Genomic DNA, 18,228 nt, shown 5'->3' with positions numbered 1-18,228 from the left:
CAAACCACTTAGTTGCATGAATTGCCCCAGAGCGTTTGCTCATTTACCCGAAGTTAAAACAGAGAACTGGCTTACTGCTTAGAGGGCCGACAAGAACGATTAATGTTTAACACTCCCAGGTTCACGTATGTGAAAGGCTCCAACAAACTACCCATGAGAATATCGTACCTTACACCAGTCACACTGAAAATGCATGTGCATTTTCCCCACCAGAAGGCATATTTCACAACATGAAAACATGAATTTCTCTCCCGATCAGTGACCACGCAGTATCAGGGCATACCTCAGATTAGCACACTGCCAGTCTGCTGAGAGAGTCCCAGAATCACACTTACCATCTCTTTTATCCCAGAGGCACCAAAGAACAGCACCATACTCGTAAAACCTACCAGCCTCAAACAGCTGTAACGGGAGAACAGGCTCCTGCGACTGAACCTGTTGACAGGTACTGAAACGGCAACGAGTTTTTCTAGAGAAGACACCTTGCCAAATGCCACCCTACCACAAGGGTTCACAACAGTCCAGACTGACAAGTCCTAGAGAAATAATACCCACAGTAATAACCAAATCTAAGAGAAGGCTTGCACTTCATACATTTCAGACTAAGTAATCTTTAACAGAGCCAAACTCTGTGGAAGGGGCCCGTTCCGACCCCGGAGCAGCACACGCAGTCTGCGGCTTCAGCACAGCAGATTCAAATGCCACCTTTGTACAGTGCCATTCCTACCACACAGTGTTAAAGGCAGCTGCATTATGTAGGATAACGTTCTAATGTAAGGTGGAAAAACACCAGCTAATATCTGGAGGAAATAACCCACTTCTCACTGGGGATAGAGATTAAGATTTGCATATGTGGTGTTTTGGTTTTTCCACTCATAATAAACTTCCTCAGAAGAAAAACAAGTTTTCAAGAGTATTCTAGGAACAGCAGGTGAGTTGTAAATTTCATTTCATACAGAATTTATCCTGCAAACATAAAATTAATATTTTTTTTCACTTGGTAAGCAGAGAGAATAATTTCTGAATACCTGAATAAGCCTTGAAAACAAATATGTTGAAATGATTGCAAATTGCATAGTCTAAGAGCCTTCACTTGGACATGAAAATAACTTCTTTTTACTTGATCTTTATATGAACTCAAGCCTATCTTCTACTTAATAAAAATTAATTCATTGAGATTACTAAACAAGAATTGCATGTGTTGAACTGATTTCCAATACAACAGAACAATAACAAGAGATTCAAGTGTTGTTTTTAGTGTCAGTAGAAAGTTTAAAAATTTAAAATAAAAAACAAACCAGAAAATTCAGCTGCTTCAGCTGAAGACAATTCCTCTGAGACTAAACAGATACATCAAAAAGTTCACGTGACATAGAGAAAATTGTGCCTTAGATATATGCTTTGTGTTCTGAGAAACAACAGCAAGATGGTATCAAGGATTTAGCAAAAGAGGGGTGTCCTATTGCATTATGGCTATGAAATACAATCCCTGTAACAACTATTATAGACTAATACAGCAGATACCTTTCTCAAAAAAAAAAAAATTAGTGAAACATCTCAGCAGTATCTCCAAATGAAAATGTTTTCAAGATGCAGAAATGTAAAGTAGGCATTTATTGAAAACCACACAATTTTTCTCCCTCCTCCCCCACCTTTTTTTCCCTTAAAAAAAAAAGCTCATCTCTTTCACAAGCAGATCTTCATTTCTCCATTTAAAAAAAAAAAAAAAAAAAAAGATAAATTAGTCTGACCAGCAAACTAGTTCCTCTTTTCAAACTCTGATACCAATGCAATGAGATACGAAGAAATGAAGTACAGAAAAACGGAAGTCTCAAATTCATTTTTCTTTTCACTGTATTCCAAGTACAGTGTCACACAACTTGGAAAACTAACAAGGTTATGGCACTAGATTTAAAGCTCTGGTGATCCGAATTGGTATGTGATTAGGTAGGCACCTAATTCCTGTTATTTGCACCCAGCTCCTAATAGCTTAAAAAAAGCTTGGTGTTTTTCTTGCAGCGCTCATCCATTCAATCGCTTATCTCCCCTCCCCACCCAACAAGACAATGAGAAACTCTTCCCTTTTACACTGAGCTTGAGCTCCTTCTTTTGAAAACAAGCCCACATTTGCACAGTCACAGATCATGTGTACACATATAATGATGTATTATAAGAATATGCACAAGGAACAACCATAATATAGAATGTTTTTGTTTTCGTGGCAGGTATATCATGGTGCAGTAGAGGATAGCATGTTTTTTTATTCTCAAACTCCAGCAAAAGCATGCACTGAAGCTTTGTGGGAAACACTCATTTAAAAAAAAAAAATCCAGACTGCCAGGGCACACCACCAACAAAGCACTTACATATGCTACCACCCATCACCTGCTGGCCAGGGTAACAAGCCCACGAGGTTAACATTGCAGCACTAACCTCACCCTGCCAGGCACATCTCCTGACCCACGGGGTGGCACGACCTGCCTCAGGACTCTGAGGGGGCCCTGCCATTTCTTACAAATCTGCTCTGCCTCAGCAAGTGATGCTCAGTCACCTGATGCACCCAGAATTACTGGTCTTCAGAACACTGCCTGGGCTGCAATAGCTCCTCAGCAAAACCCAGCCTTTTCCTCAGCCTCACAACAACCAGAACATGGTTTGACTGAGGATCCCTGGACACCTGCATGAGATCTGGCATTCTGTAGCTATCCTCCAGCCTCTCAGTAAAAGGTCTCCAGCCAAGGAAGGCTCACAAACAAGGGAGAAGATGACCTCTTGTCTCAGCTACTGGGACTCCAGTATCAACATTCCTGTTTCAGGTACAGCTAAGTTCTTGTATCAATGCATATGCTTCAGATGCTAGTATAAACATCAAATGGATACTTAGTAAGGCCCAGACCTTCTAAATAGCTACAGCATGAATGCCTTAGCCTAGTGCACAACACTGTCTTTGGGATTACACCTCAGCAAAATATTTTTGGGAGCTCTGTGCCGCACTGCTTAGTTGGTAGACTGCAAACCCTCCAAGAGCTGATTTTGAAAAGGCCCTGTTATTCTGTCCTGAATGACCTCACCCAGAAAGCCTCCTTCCCACTCAGAACACAAAAACCACAGAAGTGGCAGGGACCCACACACTACCACACTTAACCAGGCTGAAACAGAAGGCCACCTCTGGGGGGGGTAGAGGGACAAGCTTTCTGGTGATTTACTTCTGATCCAGCTCATTGTCCATTCTCTAAATGACATCAAATCTAATACATGCTAAGGAACAACACCTCTTATTTTAATTGCTGAGTACTGCAATCTCAGAGTCATCCCATTACAACCAAAGATTAGGAGTCCACTTACTTGTCAGTTGTAAGCTTATTCACTCCAGCCGAGTCAGTCCAGAAGCGCAGTCTCAAGAACTCCAGAGCTGTTGCTATCTAGTAAATTTAATATCCAGTGCAATAGGTAAGCTTCTCCAATTTAACACAGACTATTCTGAACACCTAGCCACACTGAGTATCACTTTACAGACTTAACAGTCTCTAGAAAGGTCTCTGAGCCACCCTCCCACCTGATCTTAATGAAGACTTACTAATTTTCTGTTTGTCTAAACACCTGTGTAACTCCCAAACCCTGTTTCTACAGCCTGTAAAGTAGACTAATAATTCCTCTGTCAGTATTTTTGTTAAATAATGTTGCAATTCTCAGTGCCAGGCCAGGAATTGCCACTGCTTCATTTTATCTTGAGCTCAGGATCCATATTTGTTGTTTCTGTATGCAAGTTACCCGCAACATGTAAGATGCTCATAGTTATCACTGTCCAGTTAAACACTATAGCTATCCAGGCTTCCAACTGAAAACCAGCTTCTGCTTGCTGAAAGAAAATCCCCTCCATAGCATTAACAAGTAAACTTCTCTTGTTGAAAAAAGGAGAGAACTCTTCAACTCTTTTAAGGGACCAGCTGCCTTTCTTTTCTCCCTGCCTTAGTCTCCTTTCTCTTTTCACTATAGAAATCTCTTCTAACACATAAAGAGAACTTACCACGCCTGAAGCCTAGCACCTGCATTAATCGAAGCAAATAAAGACCAGCTGCACCTGAGAAGCCTACACCCTCCCCTGCAGCCGCATTCTGTGGACAGGAATAGCCATTACTCCTAGAGACAGACTAGAAAAAGAAACAGCACATTAATTCTCTCCGAGGTCTTGAAATTGCGATTTTGTGAAAAATACTTCACTTCAGCAGAGCTATGGCATCCAGGACTGGAATATTCATGTGAAATTCAATTTCATGCTGCGTAGGATAGTAAACAAGTTAGTAAGCTATCTGATTAGACTAAATATGATATCTGTATAAAGTCTACATGTAGCAAGGAAAGTGTCTGCAATGTCACATAAAACACCTGATGACTAATTTTTTTGTTGGTCACTACTCTTTGTCTCCAAAGCATTGATATTATTGCCATGTTATTCTTCTGTTTAATTGGGGGAATAGGTGCAGAGGAATATAGAAAAGAAAAATAAAACCACCCTACCAAAACATATTTAAGTAGCCTTATCTTGGCTGCTTGTAGGCTTTTTAGGCACTCAGCATATAGGCCCGCGGCAGGGAGTTCTTTTTCCAGTCACCATTTGGCCAGAGATAGGTCAAACCGGCACAGGAAAAGTTAAAGTTTCAACACGGAGTTAAAAACATTGTGTTCATGATTTTGTCAAGACACCACACCAATTTTTGAGTTGTAATTTTTATGAAAAGAGCAAAAACAGTAAAAAAGTGTGTGAAAGGCTATAGAGAATCCTTTTTAATTGCACAAGCTGAAAGGTTTCACCTGAAGCCCCGGGGGAGGTGGGGGAAAGCGCATTGTGACTACTCACATCTAGAACAAACTTCACCAAGACTGAGAAGTTTAAACAAATAATGAGTAATTACAATTGGCTACAGCAAGCAAAAGGTACCGAGCACCCTTTCCACCCTGCTTCCAATGTTCTCTACCACAGCCTTTTGACCAACTACCTCAGCACTGGCGGCGGGAGCTGAGTTCACCTGTGCAGCGCTTTGCCGCTGCAGACGGCCTGGCCTCTCCTCCCAGAAGGGGACATGGTGGCCTGGGGCGCGAGGCCGGCCCTGCCTGCCCCGCCGCAGCACGGCAGCAGACCAGACGCACAGAGTGAGCGGGCGTCTCCTCAGCAGAGACCCCAGCCCTGAGCCCCACCCCTTCCAGAAGGTTCTGTGGCCCCTGCCCGGGCCACGTGCCTTCCGGGAGGCCCCGCCCCACCCTGCCCCGCCCGCCTGTCCTCGTGGGACGGGGGGCCCAGGCGCTGGCCGTGTTGCCCCTCGCGGAGCAGAGCTGGGCCTCTGCAGCTCTCCGTGTCTGTTCTGAGGTGATCAGACTGCAATTAACAGATCTCCAGCCACTGAAGGCTTCCCAAGTTCCCAGAAGAGGATGTAAGCAGGTTTTTTACATGCAAGCTCAAAAACCGAATAAAGTTGCTTATCCTCATCTCCACCAAAGACCTCAGTTTGTGCCCATTGCCCCTTGTCCTTTCGCAATTTCTCAGGCTGATGGAAGCAGTAAGCCTGACCTGGGCAAAAGACTTAGAGCTAAAGAGCCAAATAACAGTGTTTGCAGAGGCAGCAGTTTTCTTGAGGGGTGGGGAGCTCCCCCCCTAGGACAGGTAAATAAACTAAGATTTATCTGTTAGCCATCTGCTGACATCAAAGTTGCTTAAATTCTATCCACAACTATTTTGCTGGGGAAACAGAAGTTTCGTGGACAGTACACTGTTAGTCAGACTTTACACCCTTAATCTGAAGATAATCCTCAACCTGAATGCTGTGTGTCAGATGTGTCAGATGGTGAATCATTATGGGGAATGCCAGGACCATCTAGAACTGCTGTAATGCGTTTGATGATTGGGAAACTCAAATCAATTTCGTTTACTGAGCCCCTTCAGAAATCAGAAGAGATCATGGTTTCCAGGTTAAATACCTTTGCTCTACTTTATACTGCTCTAAGTTAATCTTTCTCTACCTAGTAGTCAGAATGACCCGGAATAGGTAATCTTTAACCACTGGCCATTGACTTACGAGGGCCACAACATTTTCCCTTCTGTCATCTAAGTTGTCCTAGCCCTACACGTGCCTCACCACTGTCTATTATATTGTGCTATTAGCACTGGTGAACGTGCTTCCTTCAGCGCTTGTGAAGGTTGATGCTCCCTGAATCCTGTAGTAATCTGGGATAAACAGATGAATAATACCAGCTTTTCCCACTTTGAGCCCAAGAACTCCTGTAGCAATTTCCTCTCAAAAATTATATGGTATCCTGTCCTAAACAGATGTAAGTCAGCATAGTTTCACTCAAATTAACAGCTCATAGCAAAGGGATAAATTCAGTCACATTGTTTGATATATGTCAGTTTTCTCCATAAAAAGATCCAGCATAAATCTTTGACCCAGATTTATCTGAAAGTTTTAAAACAAGTAAGCCATGCACACTGCTGGTGGATTGTAACCGGATTTTTCCATAGATGAAATGGCCAACCCCAATCAGTTTTAAGAGTATTAATTGCATGCTCATTCAAGGTAGAGCTGGAGTAAAGCTGTAAAGACGCAACTCAAGCTGTCACACATGAATGGCTATTAGTGCAACAGTTCTGAGGCTGGAATCTAGGGAAGGAAGGGAAGGAAGAGGATTGCAGAATTGGGGCCTCCTTGCACTGGTGCCTCAGTAGTTCCTTTTTAAACCTCTGCACCTTATAGTATCAGATTTTTCAGCTCAGAATCTTTCGCTCCAACTCCCTCCTCAACTGAGGGTCTAGTTTCCCATCTGCCTCAGAACTGCAGCTGACTTCGTTGTGATAAATTAGCTGGATACCATCAGGTCTTAAGCCATCCAAATGAGGAAGAGAAAGCTCTTCCCAGTCCACTCTCTTCTCCCCACTTACTCTACACGTGCACCGTGATCCCTCTCTGTGTTATTTTTCTTGTCTTATAAAGTCCAGACTATTCTAAGTGTAGAGAAAAAAAAAAGAATGAGAACTGATTCAGGTGAGCCTCTCTGATGTCATGTAAATGAACCCTGATTTGAAAGTCTTCAATTTGAACTGAATGGTAAAACTGGCTTTTGAAATCTACTCTAAATAAACAAAGTAACTGCATTTTTAAAGCCCTTTCAAACAGGCTTTCTAAATCAGCCTTGATCAACACGTAATGCATTTATGATCAAAATTAACCAGCTGCAAAGAAGGTTTATTCTTCCAAAGGGCTTTATACCATTCGCAAACCCTTGTAGGCCCATATAATTTTGAAACAGAATAAAACAGTTCTCCTAATACACTCGTGAGATTTTCATGCACAGACTATTTAACCCCGTTTTTTGCCAAAATTGTTGCTCTTAGTTGAAGAATTTCATAGTTAAGGTACTGCAGAGCCAAATCATAGCTTCTTACTGTTCGTTAAATACTCCCAGTGTGAAAAACTTCCTAACACAGCCCTGGTTTTGCCCCTATGGTAAGTTATTATTCCTTCTGTTTTGGAGTTGTTCTTCCACTCTTTCCATGTAGCAAAGACTTCATTCCTCAGTTTTCTATTTTACTCTCCGTATCCTTCACATTTTATACAAGAAAAATGATGGGAAAGAACTCTTGTATGGATCAAATTTCATCCTTTGTATAGTGATATTTTAGTCAAGAGGGGCCATGCACATAAAACGCAATCACAGAATCACAGAATAAGTTATGTTGGAAGGGACCTTTGGAGGTCACAGGGCTCAGTCCTCTGCCAACTTCAAAGTTAGATTGAACTTCAGAGTTAGATAATTTTGCCTGGGGTCATATCTACATATTTTCAAGGGAAAAATGTGGCCCTCGGATGAATGTGCAATGGTTATTGCATTATATGTCCTTGTGTCACCTTTATTAACATTTAAACAAACGAGTTCCTTTTTTTTTTCAGGAATTTCCAAATAATTTGGCATTTAATTTCAAAGAATTGGACCCAAACCAATCTGCAACAGTAATGAATGTTGCAATGCTGTTTCAGACTCTCACCAGTGGCTCCATGTGTAGCTCGCAGTACTTCACTTACAATTGCAGATCGCCACTTTGAGGAAAACAGCTTTTTTTCCAGAAACACAACCCCAGAAGAACCAAGTAAGTGGTGTTTCCTCTGTGATTAAAAGTAGCACATTTTAGTCTTCCTCTGATGTTTTTGGACAACATGTGCTATTTATGTTTTTATTACTATTATTTGAGGTCTTTTGCCCTCTTGTTATGATTAAGCAAATTGTCAGACACCTTCTGTAGACTTAGAATGCACATCCATATTTTCAGAATGGCATATGGAGTTTGCACACATGATTCTGGTACAATTCTACAGGTAATTTTTAAATAAATACTGTTTTGGGCAGACTATGAACTAGTACCAGTACAACAACTGGTAATTCTGTCATCTTTATACTGTGTGTGCGTACCAGTCCCAAATGAGAGACTTTTCACCAAAAAGCAAGCAGTAGTAACACCAAATGAAAAACAGTCCCTGATTCAGGAGAGTTTTCTAAACAGACCAAGAGCAGAAGATAACACAAACGTTGAAAGCACCATCGAAAAGCCTTAACCACTGGGACTCTAAACAAAGAAGGCAGCTGTAACTGGGGCTCTATTTTTCCTAATATTACAGGAAGTCTATTAGTAGTAACAATCCTGGCACAGTCAGGCCCCACCGTACAAGATGTCTACATACACAAAGAATGTGCAGATATATAATGCTGTAGGTGCTATCCTGATCTTTGAGAAGTTCGTGGAAATGTTTCTTTTGACTTCAGTAGATCCTAGTTTTGTCTGTAGTGATCAGCAAGATGGTGATTCACTCTAGAATTTTCCCAGTCATTTGCCTGTCTGTGATAAAAAATGAGACCGATTCAGTGCATCCAAGTCAGCTGAGATTGACACATAGCCATGGTCTCACTTCTCGTACAGCACTGGAAGATAGGTAGCACAGATTACTGTCACTTTTAACCTAAAAGCAAGTGTCTAGGACTGTGCTGTTACAACACTCTTCATTTCACCGTGTTTCTCCAATACCCTGTCATACAGCACAGAATATGAAAGCCAGAACTCAGGCATGTGCTTGTATTCTTTTCCTGCCTCATTTAGTTCTCTGCTTCCCTACTAAACATCACCTGTTAGAATTATTAATTTGTGCTTTGTGCTTATTAAAATCTTTTTTCTTTAACAAAACTGGAAAAGAGTACAGGGTAGCAGATGGATTATCTACATTAAGCAACTAACATTGCTTTTACAACTGAGGTTATACAAATGTCATTAAATCTCTGAGAATTATATATTCCAGAGTTTTTCATAAGGGGAAAAAACTATTCTTGAACTGTACATGCAGTGATAAGACTGATAATAACTTATAAAAATAGCTTCATTATTGCACAGAAAGCCCAGGTCAGTGCCTTCTTTTATTCACGACTGCTGACATTGTTATTTGTATCTGAAACTGGAGCTACACTGTGATTAGAAAAAAGCATTTTAGGAAACAGTAGGAGATCGTTCTCACCATGACAAGTTTGCAGTCCAAATACATGACAACCTAAAGAAGAAAAGGCATGCCATTAAGTTGGTAAGGATGAGGGTGTTCTAGTGGCTTTGTCATCCAGGTTTTTTCCATTACACAGTATTGCATTATGTGTTTGAATCACTTACTGCAGGACCCCTCTCACAAAAGGAGAGCTCTGATTCTTAGAGCTCATATATGCTGGCCTGTTCCATTTCACCCTGGCAGTGGTGAGGAAAGGCATCTTCACAAGGACAGAAGGTGCCCTTGTGTTCTGTCGAAGGTCTAGGTATACTAAAGCTGGAAAGCAAGAAGAAGGCAAGACAGCATTTTTTCCAGATTTGATTTCGCAGTGGCTTTCTTCTGCTGGGTGGACACATCCAGTCAAAACCAGTGAAGTGACCTGGTTCCTCACTTCTGTGAGGTACTATATTGAAAACTTTGCTTTTTTTAAAAAAACATTATTTTTACTTAAGACTGTTGCAGAACACTTATGTTCTGATGGAATAGAAGCATGGTAATGGAAGCAAGCAATGAAATACTAATTAGTTAATTATCAGGAAGGGTATCATACTGAAGGTGACTTGAATTCATGTTTAGAGAAATCTCAGGTTCAAATCCCATACTAGCCTTTACAAAAAATGTGAAATTCATCATGCCCTGAATTTGGGGGTTTATGCAGTGGTCTTCTTGTTGATTACCTGCATGAGGTCCTGAAATGTGTTTAATTCCTCATTTTGTCATTGGTGTTCAGGAGTCAGACTTTTTCCCCCATCTCATAGGTGTGCTGGAAAGTAAAATCTACTAAAAATGTGACAGGCTCTTTGAGAGTTCTGAAAATTCCTGTGCAGAAAAGACAGTAAATCAAAATTTAAAAATGAAAAAAAGATTGGTAAGACCCAGCAGTGAACAGTAAGATTAGCACTGTTAGCAATTGATGAAATCAGTCTCGCTGGAAGAAGCAATTAATACAAAGACAGAGTAAATACTCTTCATCTCAGGGTTAAGCAAAACAGGCAGATGAAAAAAACCTCTATATTTTGCATTTTTCCCTACCCACATACGCTCTCTCTGAAGGGATAAAGAAAATTGAGATTTCAGAGCTTTTTTTCCATTCCCTAGTCTGTTTGACTAAAGGTGACTCTGGCTCTGTGCAGTGAGGGCCATCTCCCTCCCCCAGATCAATACTTTAATATGACTTATCAGAAAGAGAATGAATTGTTTACTTTAAAACCTCAGGATCCCATAAAGGGCGAGGGAAAGGTGTCCACTGGAAACAGAGGCCAACAACACCTGACCACTGCTGGGAACTCATAAAAGAAAACCAAGACCTCCAAAGATCCAAATGCAGCGATATTCCTCAAAATGTCATGCAAGAGAACCTCAGTTCTGACAAGCCCTAACAACATATCAGAGGATCATTCGGCAGTTGCGTCAGATGGTAAGTGCCTTCCTGTGCTTGATCATGTGAGCAAAAGGAAATGCTAAAATGCACTAACAAAAATAAAATAGTGCAGGTGAATTTTGCGTACTAAGTACTTCAGCATACCAAAATATCTGTAAATGCCCATAGCCGGTCTGTGTAATGTAACAGAATTTAATGTCTTGATCTCTGCCTCCACTTTTAAAGAGATTAGGCTTTTATTCGTGTCAGTGGGCAACGTTTATTGTTCTAAAGAAAAAAAAGGGGGTGGCAGGGAAGCTGACAGTAAGCGTGGTTAGACTTCACCGGGGTTACAGAAATACTTCCAAGTCCAGATACACAAAAAGTCCAGGTTCTGTGATCCATCAAGATACTTCTTGAAAAAAACCCTTTTTTTTCACAACAATCTTCTCAACTGGACCATTCCAATAATAGTCTTTATACAAATGTCTAGCAGAAGGGAAGCAAAAAGTGGAATTTTTTTTCTCCAATGCAGTACTAAAAACTAGTGGCCATTTCTCTTTCTTTCATTACCTTTTGTCTTGGAAATCTTCCGGTTGAATTGCTGGAAGCTTCCATGTAGTTGTGGAACTATAAAACTGCCTGCTTGCAGCTGCATCATTTGCCTGGCTATCGACTGTCATATACATTTCACAGTAAAGTCCAGAGGCCCTTCTGCCAGGGCCCTACAGCTCTTTGCACTGTATCTGCCAGCAATTGTCAGGCTTTTCCTCAGAGAGCTTAATTAGAGTACGATCTTGCCTGACCTTTCTCCTCTGCTGCACAGAGAAAGCTGAGTAAAAAGTGTATGAGGAAAGGTAAGGGGAAAATTGTGATGAATTAGAAAGCAATGTACAGTAATTATGTTCCTTTGGCATTCATTTCTCATTATCGCCTATAGGCATAGGCACGTTCATCAAAAATAGCCTGGTGGACCTCAGGTCTACAACTGCAAGCTGCACCCTAGCTAGACAGAATATGTTCTGGGTGTGACCGTGTATCTGCCATCATTAATTCAAACAACTCAGTGCCATTTGGATGCACTGGGTGTGCTGCAGCTCCTTACCTTCCGTTAGAGATGTCTGCTTCATAGCTGCGATTTCACAGTGGCCTGATCTGTGCATCTGCAAATCTGCCTGACAGTTCTGTGTCAGCCTTCAAACGCGCAACTCTTTCCCACTACAGCATGTACAGATTCAGAATGCAGTCAAAATCAGTGAAAGATGAAAAGCACTTGGAAAAGTTTCAGCCCTGCCCAAGCATTTGCAGGCTTGCTTTCTTAACAAGGATGGGAATGACAGAGCAGTTGTAATAAATTTGAGAAGCAAAACAGCCTGAGCTGCTAACCCGCCAGCGAAGCTTCATTTCTCTGCTATTTACCAGCCAAGGGCCACTCAGAACACCAGCTCATACGGCCAGTTCATGCTTTCACTGAGGTTTGCTTAGATGTACTTGCAAATCAGTTGTTAAACTAGTCCAGAGCTCCAGTGAGTCTGCATGGACTGATCAACACTGGTTGAACTAGAGGACGTTTAAGAAAAAGCTCCAGAAAAGACACAAATTTGGATCAAAAGGTAAGGAAAGAACGTGTTACACTGCACAGGGTATGCTGGTGGTTCAGATGTGTTCAGTACACGCAGGTAGCCAGCTAGCGTGTTTTAGTGTGTGTGTGTTAGCGTCTCCTCTCTGCTGACACTTCAACTTTTGATGCTGTAGAATAGAGAATTAGAATAGAGAATATGAACAGCTGTATTTGGGAGCCCTGCGCCCTTACCCTTCATCATTTCTTGTTACAGTTCCTTCCACTGTCTCAAACCAGGACTGCTGTTTCTGCCGTAGCCCTCAATCTTCTCCAGGTCATTTCCTTCAGAGAGCCACGTTCTACTCCCCACAGGCTCCAGTACTTCAGCTGACCTAGTGGCAGTTGCCCATACACAATCTCTTCTTTTGGGGCACGCAGAGCTGCACTTCTCACAGACTGCAGCATGCCCTGACTCAGGCTAGGCACTGCCTCTCCTACTTACACAAGCTGATACTTAAAATGGCGACCACTTGGTATCAACAAGTACAGAAATGCGATTTTCCTCCATAGCTGTACCACAATCCGTGTACATACCTCACACGTTTAGATTTTATAAACAGCTGCTGGTGGAGATCTGTCTCTTTCTCTCTGGTTTCTCAGCTGGAACACACGATGGGCGTGCTGACAGCAGACTGAGAATAAAGCAGAGGCGTTACGGCTATTAATGTGCGGGAGTGACACATCACTAGGCAGTGAGTTAGGAAAGATAAAAAATGAGATTGACAGGAAGGTTAAGCCCATAGGAGGAGTTCTCTGGGGATCTGGAGTCTGCGTTTTGAATGCTTTAACTTGCTTAACATTCTTTTGCTAAAATGCAACCAGATTCTACTGGAGAGTCTAGTTTTATTACAAATGGGTAACAAATGCTCCTGATTATGTAAAAAAAGGGAATGCATTTACTGAGCTTAAAAAAAAACGAGACAGATAGTTCAAAAGCATTATAGCAAGATGTTCTGTCCTCACCTCTTGGCACAAAAAGACGACTCCATCCCCTCCCATGGTGCTTCTAACCAGCCCGTAAAGCATTATTTTTTGAGTCAGAAGTTCAAGTTTTCAGTAGCTACAAAAACTATTTCTGTTCTCAGCACATACAAAATCTACCCAAATTAACACAAAATGTAACATTAATGTTTAATGTACTCTGCTGTCCTTTAAAGATTTTTACCAGTTCCAGGGGAATAAAGGAATTCCACTCTGTGGTCTGTCTTCTTTTTTCTTTTTTTTTTTTTCTTTAAGTTAGCAGACTTCATTACAGTTATTGATTTGTTACTAATATTGTTATTATTAATGAACGTTCACTAGCTGGCTTCCACTTTCACAAAGCTACATTCTATCCGCACCAGTCAGTATTTCTTTCACTTGATATGCAATACGATCTTGCATAGATGATCCCACTAGTTGACAGTCTTTATAGACTGAGGAAAAAGTGGACACACGGCAGAGTAAGATACAAACGACACTACTGTTCACCCAAGCTCTGGTTTCTAATCTCTTCCATTCTCTGTGCTCCTTTCTCTGTTTTCTCTGCTTCTCTGCAGTATTCAGATGTGATGACAACGCATAACTGAACTCGCACGGCTTAAGAAATCACTGTGCATCGTGTGATCCTCAGTAATTGTTCGTGTGTTCTCAGTCCACTCCTGACAAACAGGATCTTTTACAGGATTTTTTATACTCACTGAGAACGTGCAGAAACGTTATTAGTCTTGCAGGCTAAACAAACACAAAATCCCACTCTGGCCTATTCAACCAACAACCTGTCCTGGGCAGAAATGAACCACCACAGTCCTGTGTATGTTAGTTACACTGCTTAACTCACTGTTGCATAGGGGTTGACGTGTCATAGAAGAACTTCCATTGAACAGAACAGGTGGAGTGGGACTAGGAGTACAGACCAACTTGCTGGTTTGTAAGTGGGCTAGCTCTAAAATGCTAGTGAAGACAAGTATATGGAAAACAAATATAACTTTTAGCATTGTGATTCCTCAGATCTAACCTAGCTCTGTAAAGGTCAGGCACTTATTCTGAGCTGTTTCCATCAATAAGAGAGCGGTCCTGGCAGAGAGTGATTCATCCCTCCCTTCATAAATTTGTCTCTTAGCACAGGACTGATCACTTTCTCAAGGTGCCTGTCCATCTCCTTTGGGTGCTCAGAGCTACTTAAAGGCACGCTTAAAGCTACTTAGCTTTTAGATTTCTTCAGCTAACTGAAACAAAATATTCACCTCAAATTTGGAATGCTGTCTCCCACTTCCTTGGTGAGAATCCTGATGTACCACTTACAAGAGCATGTAGTGACAGCACAAGGGTTGATGGCTTCAAGCTGGATTTAGATTAGATAGAAGAAAGAAATTCTTCCCCGTGAGGGTGCTGAGGCCCTGGCCCAGGCTGCCCAGAGAAGCTGTGGCTGGCCCCTCCCTGGCAGGGTTTAAGGCCAGGCTGGACGGGGCTGGGAGCACCTCGGGCTGGTGGAAGGGGTCCCTGCCCATGGCAGGGGGGTTAGACCAGATGATCTTTAAGGTCCCTTCCAACCCAAACCAGTCTGTGATTCTATGATAAATATGCATAAACATGGTCTTTTCTCTGTGTTTTCCAGATCTTTGAAGTCCCTGTGCTGAAGTCTGCAATGGGTGTATGTTACTTCTTCCACTACTACCAGAGCTGTGGAGTGTGACAATGGTGTTTGTGTCCAGTCTATCAAACGCCATTATCACACTAAATAGCTACTGGTAGACAAGACATCAATTCAGAAAAGTATGTGAACTGTAGCAATGCATTTTCCCACCGTGCTGAGGAATGACTAACCTTTTTACATGTATGTCAGGATGACTCTGCTCTTCCTTTTATAAGCAAACCCACTATCGTGTGAGGGAAATACACACTCTGCTAAATGCAATTCCAGGCTCCCATCGTAAAGCACACGAGTCATCTCAAGGAATCACCATTACAACCTCATCATTAGGAAAGTGGGTTTCATTGGAATCAACAGGGTTGTGATTACCTCTGAAAAAACAAAGCCAGCCTGGGATTTTCTTTTTCCTGTTGGACTGACCATGACAACAGAACACTGATGCCAATTAGCTGATGTAGTGAAACTCTGATTCTTATTCTGGCACCAAATTAAAATGTACATTTGTAACATCAATTGACAGAGATGCTCATGACATTTTTCAAACAGAACACTTTCCAAAATTCTGATAAAAAGCTATTACCTCTAACTCAAAACATCATTTATTCAGGTTTCAAACGCTTTCAGCTTTGTTCCCTTCCATGTCACTACTATATGTATGATTTGAGCACCATGCTCAAGTCCATTGTCTTATATTCTAAACCTACTGTTTTGGGAAGGGTCACCATTTCCTCACAGAAATTCTTCTGAAAACTATTGTAAAGAATAGGAATAATCTGTAGAAGCTTCCAGAGGGCTTAATGAAAGCCAGGCACGAACACTGCACTGAGAACCCTAAATCCCACTGCATAACCCAAGACTTAGGCTCACAGAATCTCGCTCTGTGATTTGCAGTAAGAGTGGTAACCTTAATATTCATCAGCATATTCCAAACTCCACCTTTCCTCTGACTTCTAGTGCTAAGTAACCAGGCATGCATAAGGAACAGGAAGTTTCCTATGGCTGTGATGTGTAGAGTGCTCCTGGAAGAAAGCACAGATGAATACGTGAAATTTATCATTTATAGAGTATACTGTGTTTCCACTTGCAACCAATTTTATTATGCAGTGTTTCCCTACAGAATATTTTCAGTGAGTTACTTAATTTTATTCCCTAAACCTTGTTTTCTTCCATGAGTTACTGCTGTGGAACAGTCACTAGCAACGCATACTGCTGAAAATTAATGGAAGAACTGCAATGTTTTATATTAAAATTGAGTTCCAGTCTAGATATTTTTAAAAGAATTCTCAGCACTTCAAATTATAATAACATAACAGGTCTTTACAGAGGAACCCAGAATAGTTTTCCTAAACCTTATACGCATCCTAATCACTCTTTGCATTCAGAATTTTCTTCTGTGACCACCTGTTCTGAAAGCCTGCCTGCCTCTCTGTGCAGGTATCTGATACAGTAATAACAGGTGACTGAATGGAGAGTGGTTCAGTAGCTTCCTGATAAATTAGTGCAGAACAGCTCTTGCAAAGAAGGTAATGCTTACTGCCTACAGGAAGAAGAAAGACTTTTTGTTGCCTTTTTTTCCTCCTCCAGCCCTGCTGTCCCAAATAAACATCAGGCACAACGACAGGGAATGGGACAGAGCCAGGGCGATGGCAGAGGAGGGGAGGAAGGAGAGGTGGCTTCGAAGCCAAGTCATTCACCTGTTCAGTTTGTCTCCTTTCTCTCGAACCCCCTTCTCCAGCTTGGGGGACAGAGGAGAACACCACCTGGGCTCCCGATCCCTTTAACATTCTTCTGAGGGACATAAAGTCTCTTTTGAGAGACTTGTGCCAGATGCATGTCCACTGCTGTCCCACCTCCCTGGCATCATCCTTCCAGTATTTATTGCACCTGTTGGCCTCGTCTTCCCTGGTCCAGATCTGCTTTCAGGAACAATAAATCTTAATCTTGGCTGCCATGAATGGATGGACATAAATATCCTGATGTTATTCCTCCCTCCTGATGTTTCCTACATTACACAGCAAGCCCATTCAAACACGTTCCTGTAGCAGCAGTACCAGCCTTTTGGTGTGTGCCACAAATACTTTCTGCTGGGCCCTGCTGACAGGTCCATCCCCGTTCTGTCACTTGGTATGGGCCTGTCACATCACCGAACTGCAGCTGGGATATACTGTGCTGCCATGCACATGGCACGCTTCCAGCCACAGCAAACAAGCAGCTCCCATCGTCTGATCCCGTGCACCCCCCTCTAACAAGACCAAACGCATATCTACCGTGTGTCTGGGGGAACACAAACATGGTTCATCTGGTAAAGGCTGGGCTGCCCTGCAGCATAAGGTCGGGCCCTGTCCTTTGTCTGAAAGGAGCAGATAAATTAATTGGAAAAACTGATGTAGTGATCCAAAACATCTGGCACAGACTGGGCATCTATCAGACCACTAAGCATTAACACTAACAAGGGACATTGTTCTGCCACCACTGCAAAACAAGCAACCGCAGTCATCCATAAACACAGCGAGAATCCAGCAGCAGAAGAAAGGCTCCCAAAGCCAATATTCTCCTGCTGCCCAAGACTCAGTAAATCACAGTAATTTCACACCCACAATATTTTACGGCGGACTCACAGCGAAATCAGCAGGGCTGCAGATAACTATGGCTTATTTTTCAAAAGGTCTTTGCTGAGAACGAGCTTCTAGCTGAGGGAATCTTTGTGCAGGTGAGTTAGGGGGTAGGGGTGGGCAAGAGAGCTGGAACTCCTTTCTCTCTTCTCTGGCTTTGCAGGAGGAAAGCAGAAGTGACCTTGTCTGCAAGACCCTCTGTGTAATGTTTTCGCAGCAGCTGCTTTTCTTCTCAACCTTTGAGAGTGAAATGAGGTCCCTTCCCTCCCTCACCACACATGCAGTGCTTTCTAGGGAGCCTGTACCAGTTTGGTTTGCCCTTCTCCTGATTACTGGCACTGAGATTTTTCTTATCGGAAGAACATTTTATGCTGTTGTTCTCCTCCCACTCAGTAAGCCTCACGTGCTGCTGGCCTGAGCACATTCTGTGATTC

The 18,228-nt window shown here is 42.1% G+C and overlaps 1 protein-coding gene and 2 long non-coding RNA genes across 6 annotated transcripts in view; 2 read left to right on the top strand and 1 right to left on the bottom strand.

Moving 5' to 3' along the window:
- The window catches only part of LOC142365665 (alpha-protein kinase 2-like), an 88,545-nt gene that overhangs the window by 17,941 nt on the left and 52,376 nt on the right, over positions 1 to 18,228 (bottom strand). For 2 of the 4 annotated variants that reach the window (XR_012766535.1, XM_075446688.1), the window contains exon 12: positions 13,085 to 13,182. Coding sequence is in view for 2 of the 4 variants with exons in the window: in XM_075446688.1 (XP_075302803.1) it covers positions 13,101 to 13,182 (82 nt within the window). In the remaining 2 variants the exon portion in view is untranslated. Of the gene's footprint in view, positions 1 to 2,809; positions 3,423 to 13,084; positions 13,183 to 18,228 lie in introns of those variants that run through there. The other 2 variants (XM_075446690.1, XR_012766534.1) reach the window with 2 other exon arrangements.
- Positions 660 to 4,818, top strand: LOC142365667 (uncharacterized). Its single transcript, XR_012766537.1, has 3 exons — positions 660 to 931; positions 2,226 to 2,816; positions 3,997 to 4,818. It is a non-coding gene; the product is annotated as an uncharacterized LOC142365667 (long non-coding RNA).
- On the top strand, positions 8,034 to 13,749 carry LOC142365666 (uncharacterized). Its single transcript, XR_012766536.1, has 3 exons — positions 8,034 to 8,137; positions 10,785 to 10,986; positions 12,765 to 13,749. It is a non-coding gene; the product is annotated as an uncharacterized LOC142365666 (long non-coding RNA).

Source organism: Opisthocomus hoazin, chromosome W (genome assembly GCF_030867145.1).
Source record: "Opisthocomus hoazin isolate bOpiHoa1 chromosome W, bOpiHoa1.hap1, whole genome shotgun sequence".
Classification (NCBI taxonomy): domain Eukaryota; kingdom Metazoa; phylum Chordata; class Aves; order Opisthocomiformes; family Opisthocomidae; genus Opisthocomus; species Opisthocomus hoazin.
Note: the sequence above shows the minus strand (reverse complement) of the source record. Positions and strands in the feature narration are given on the sequence as shown.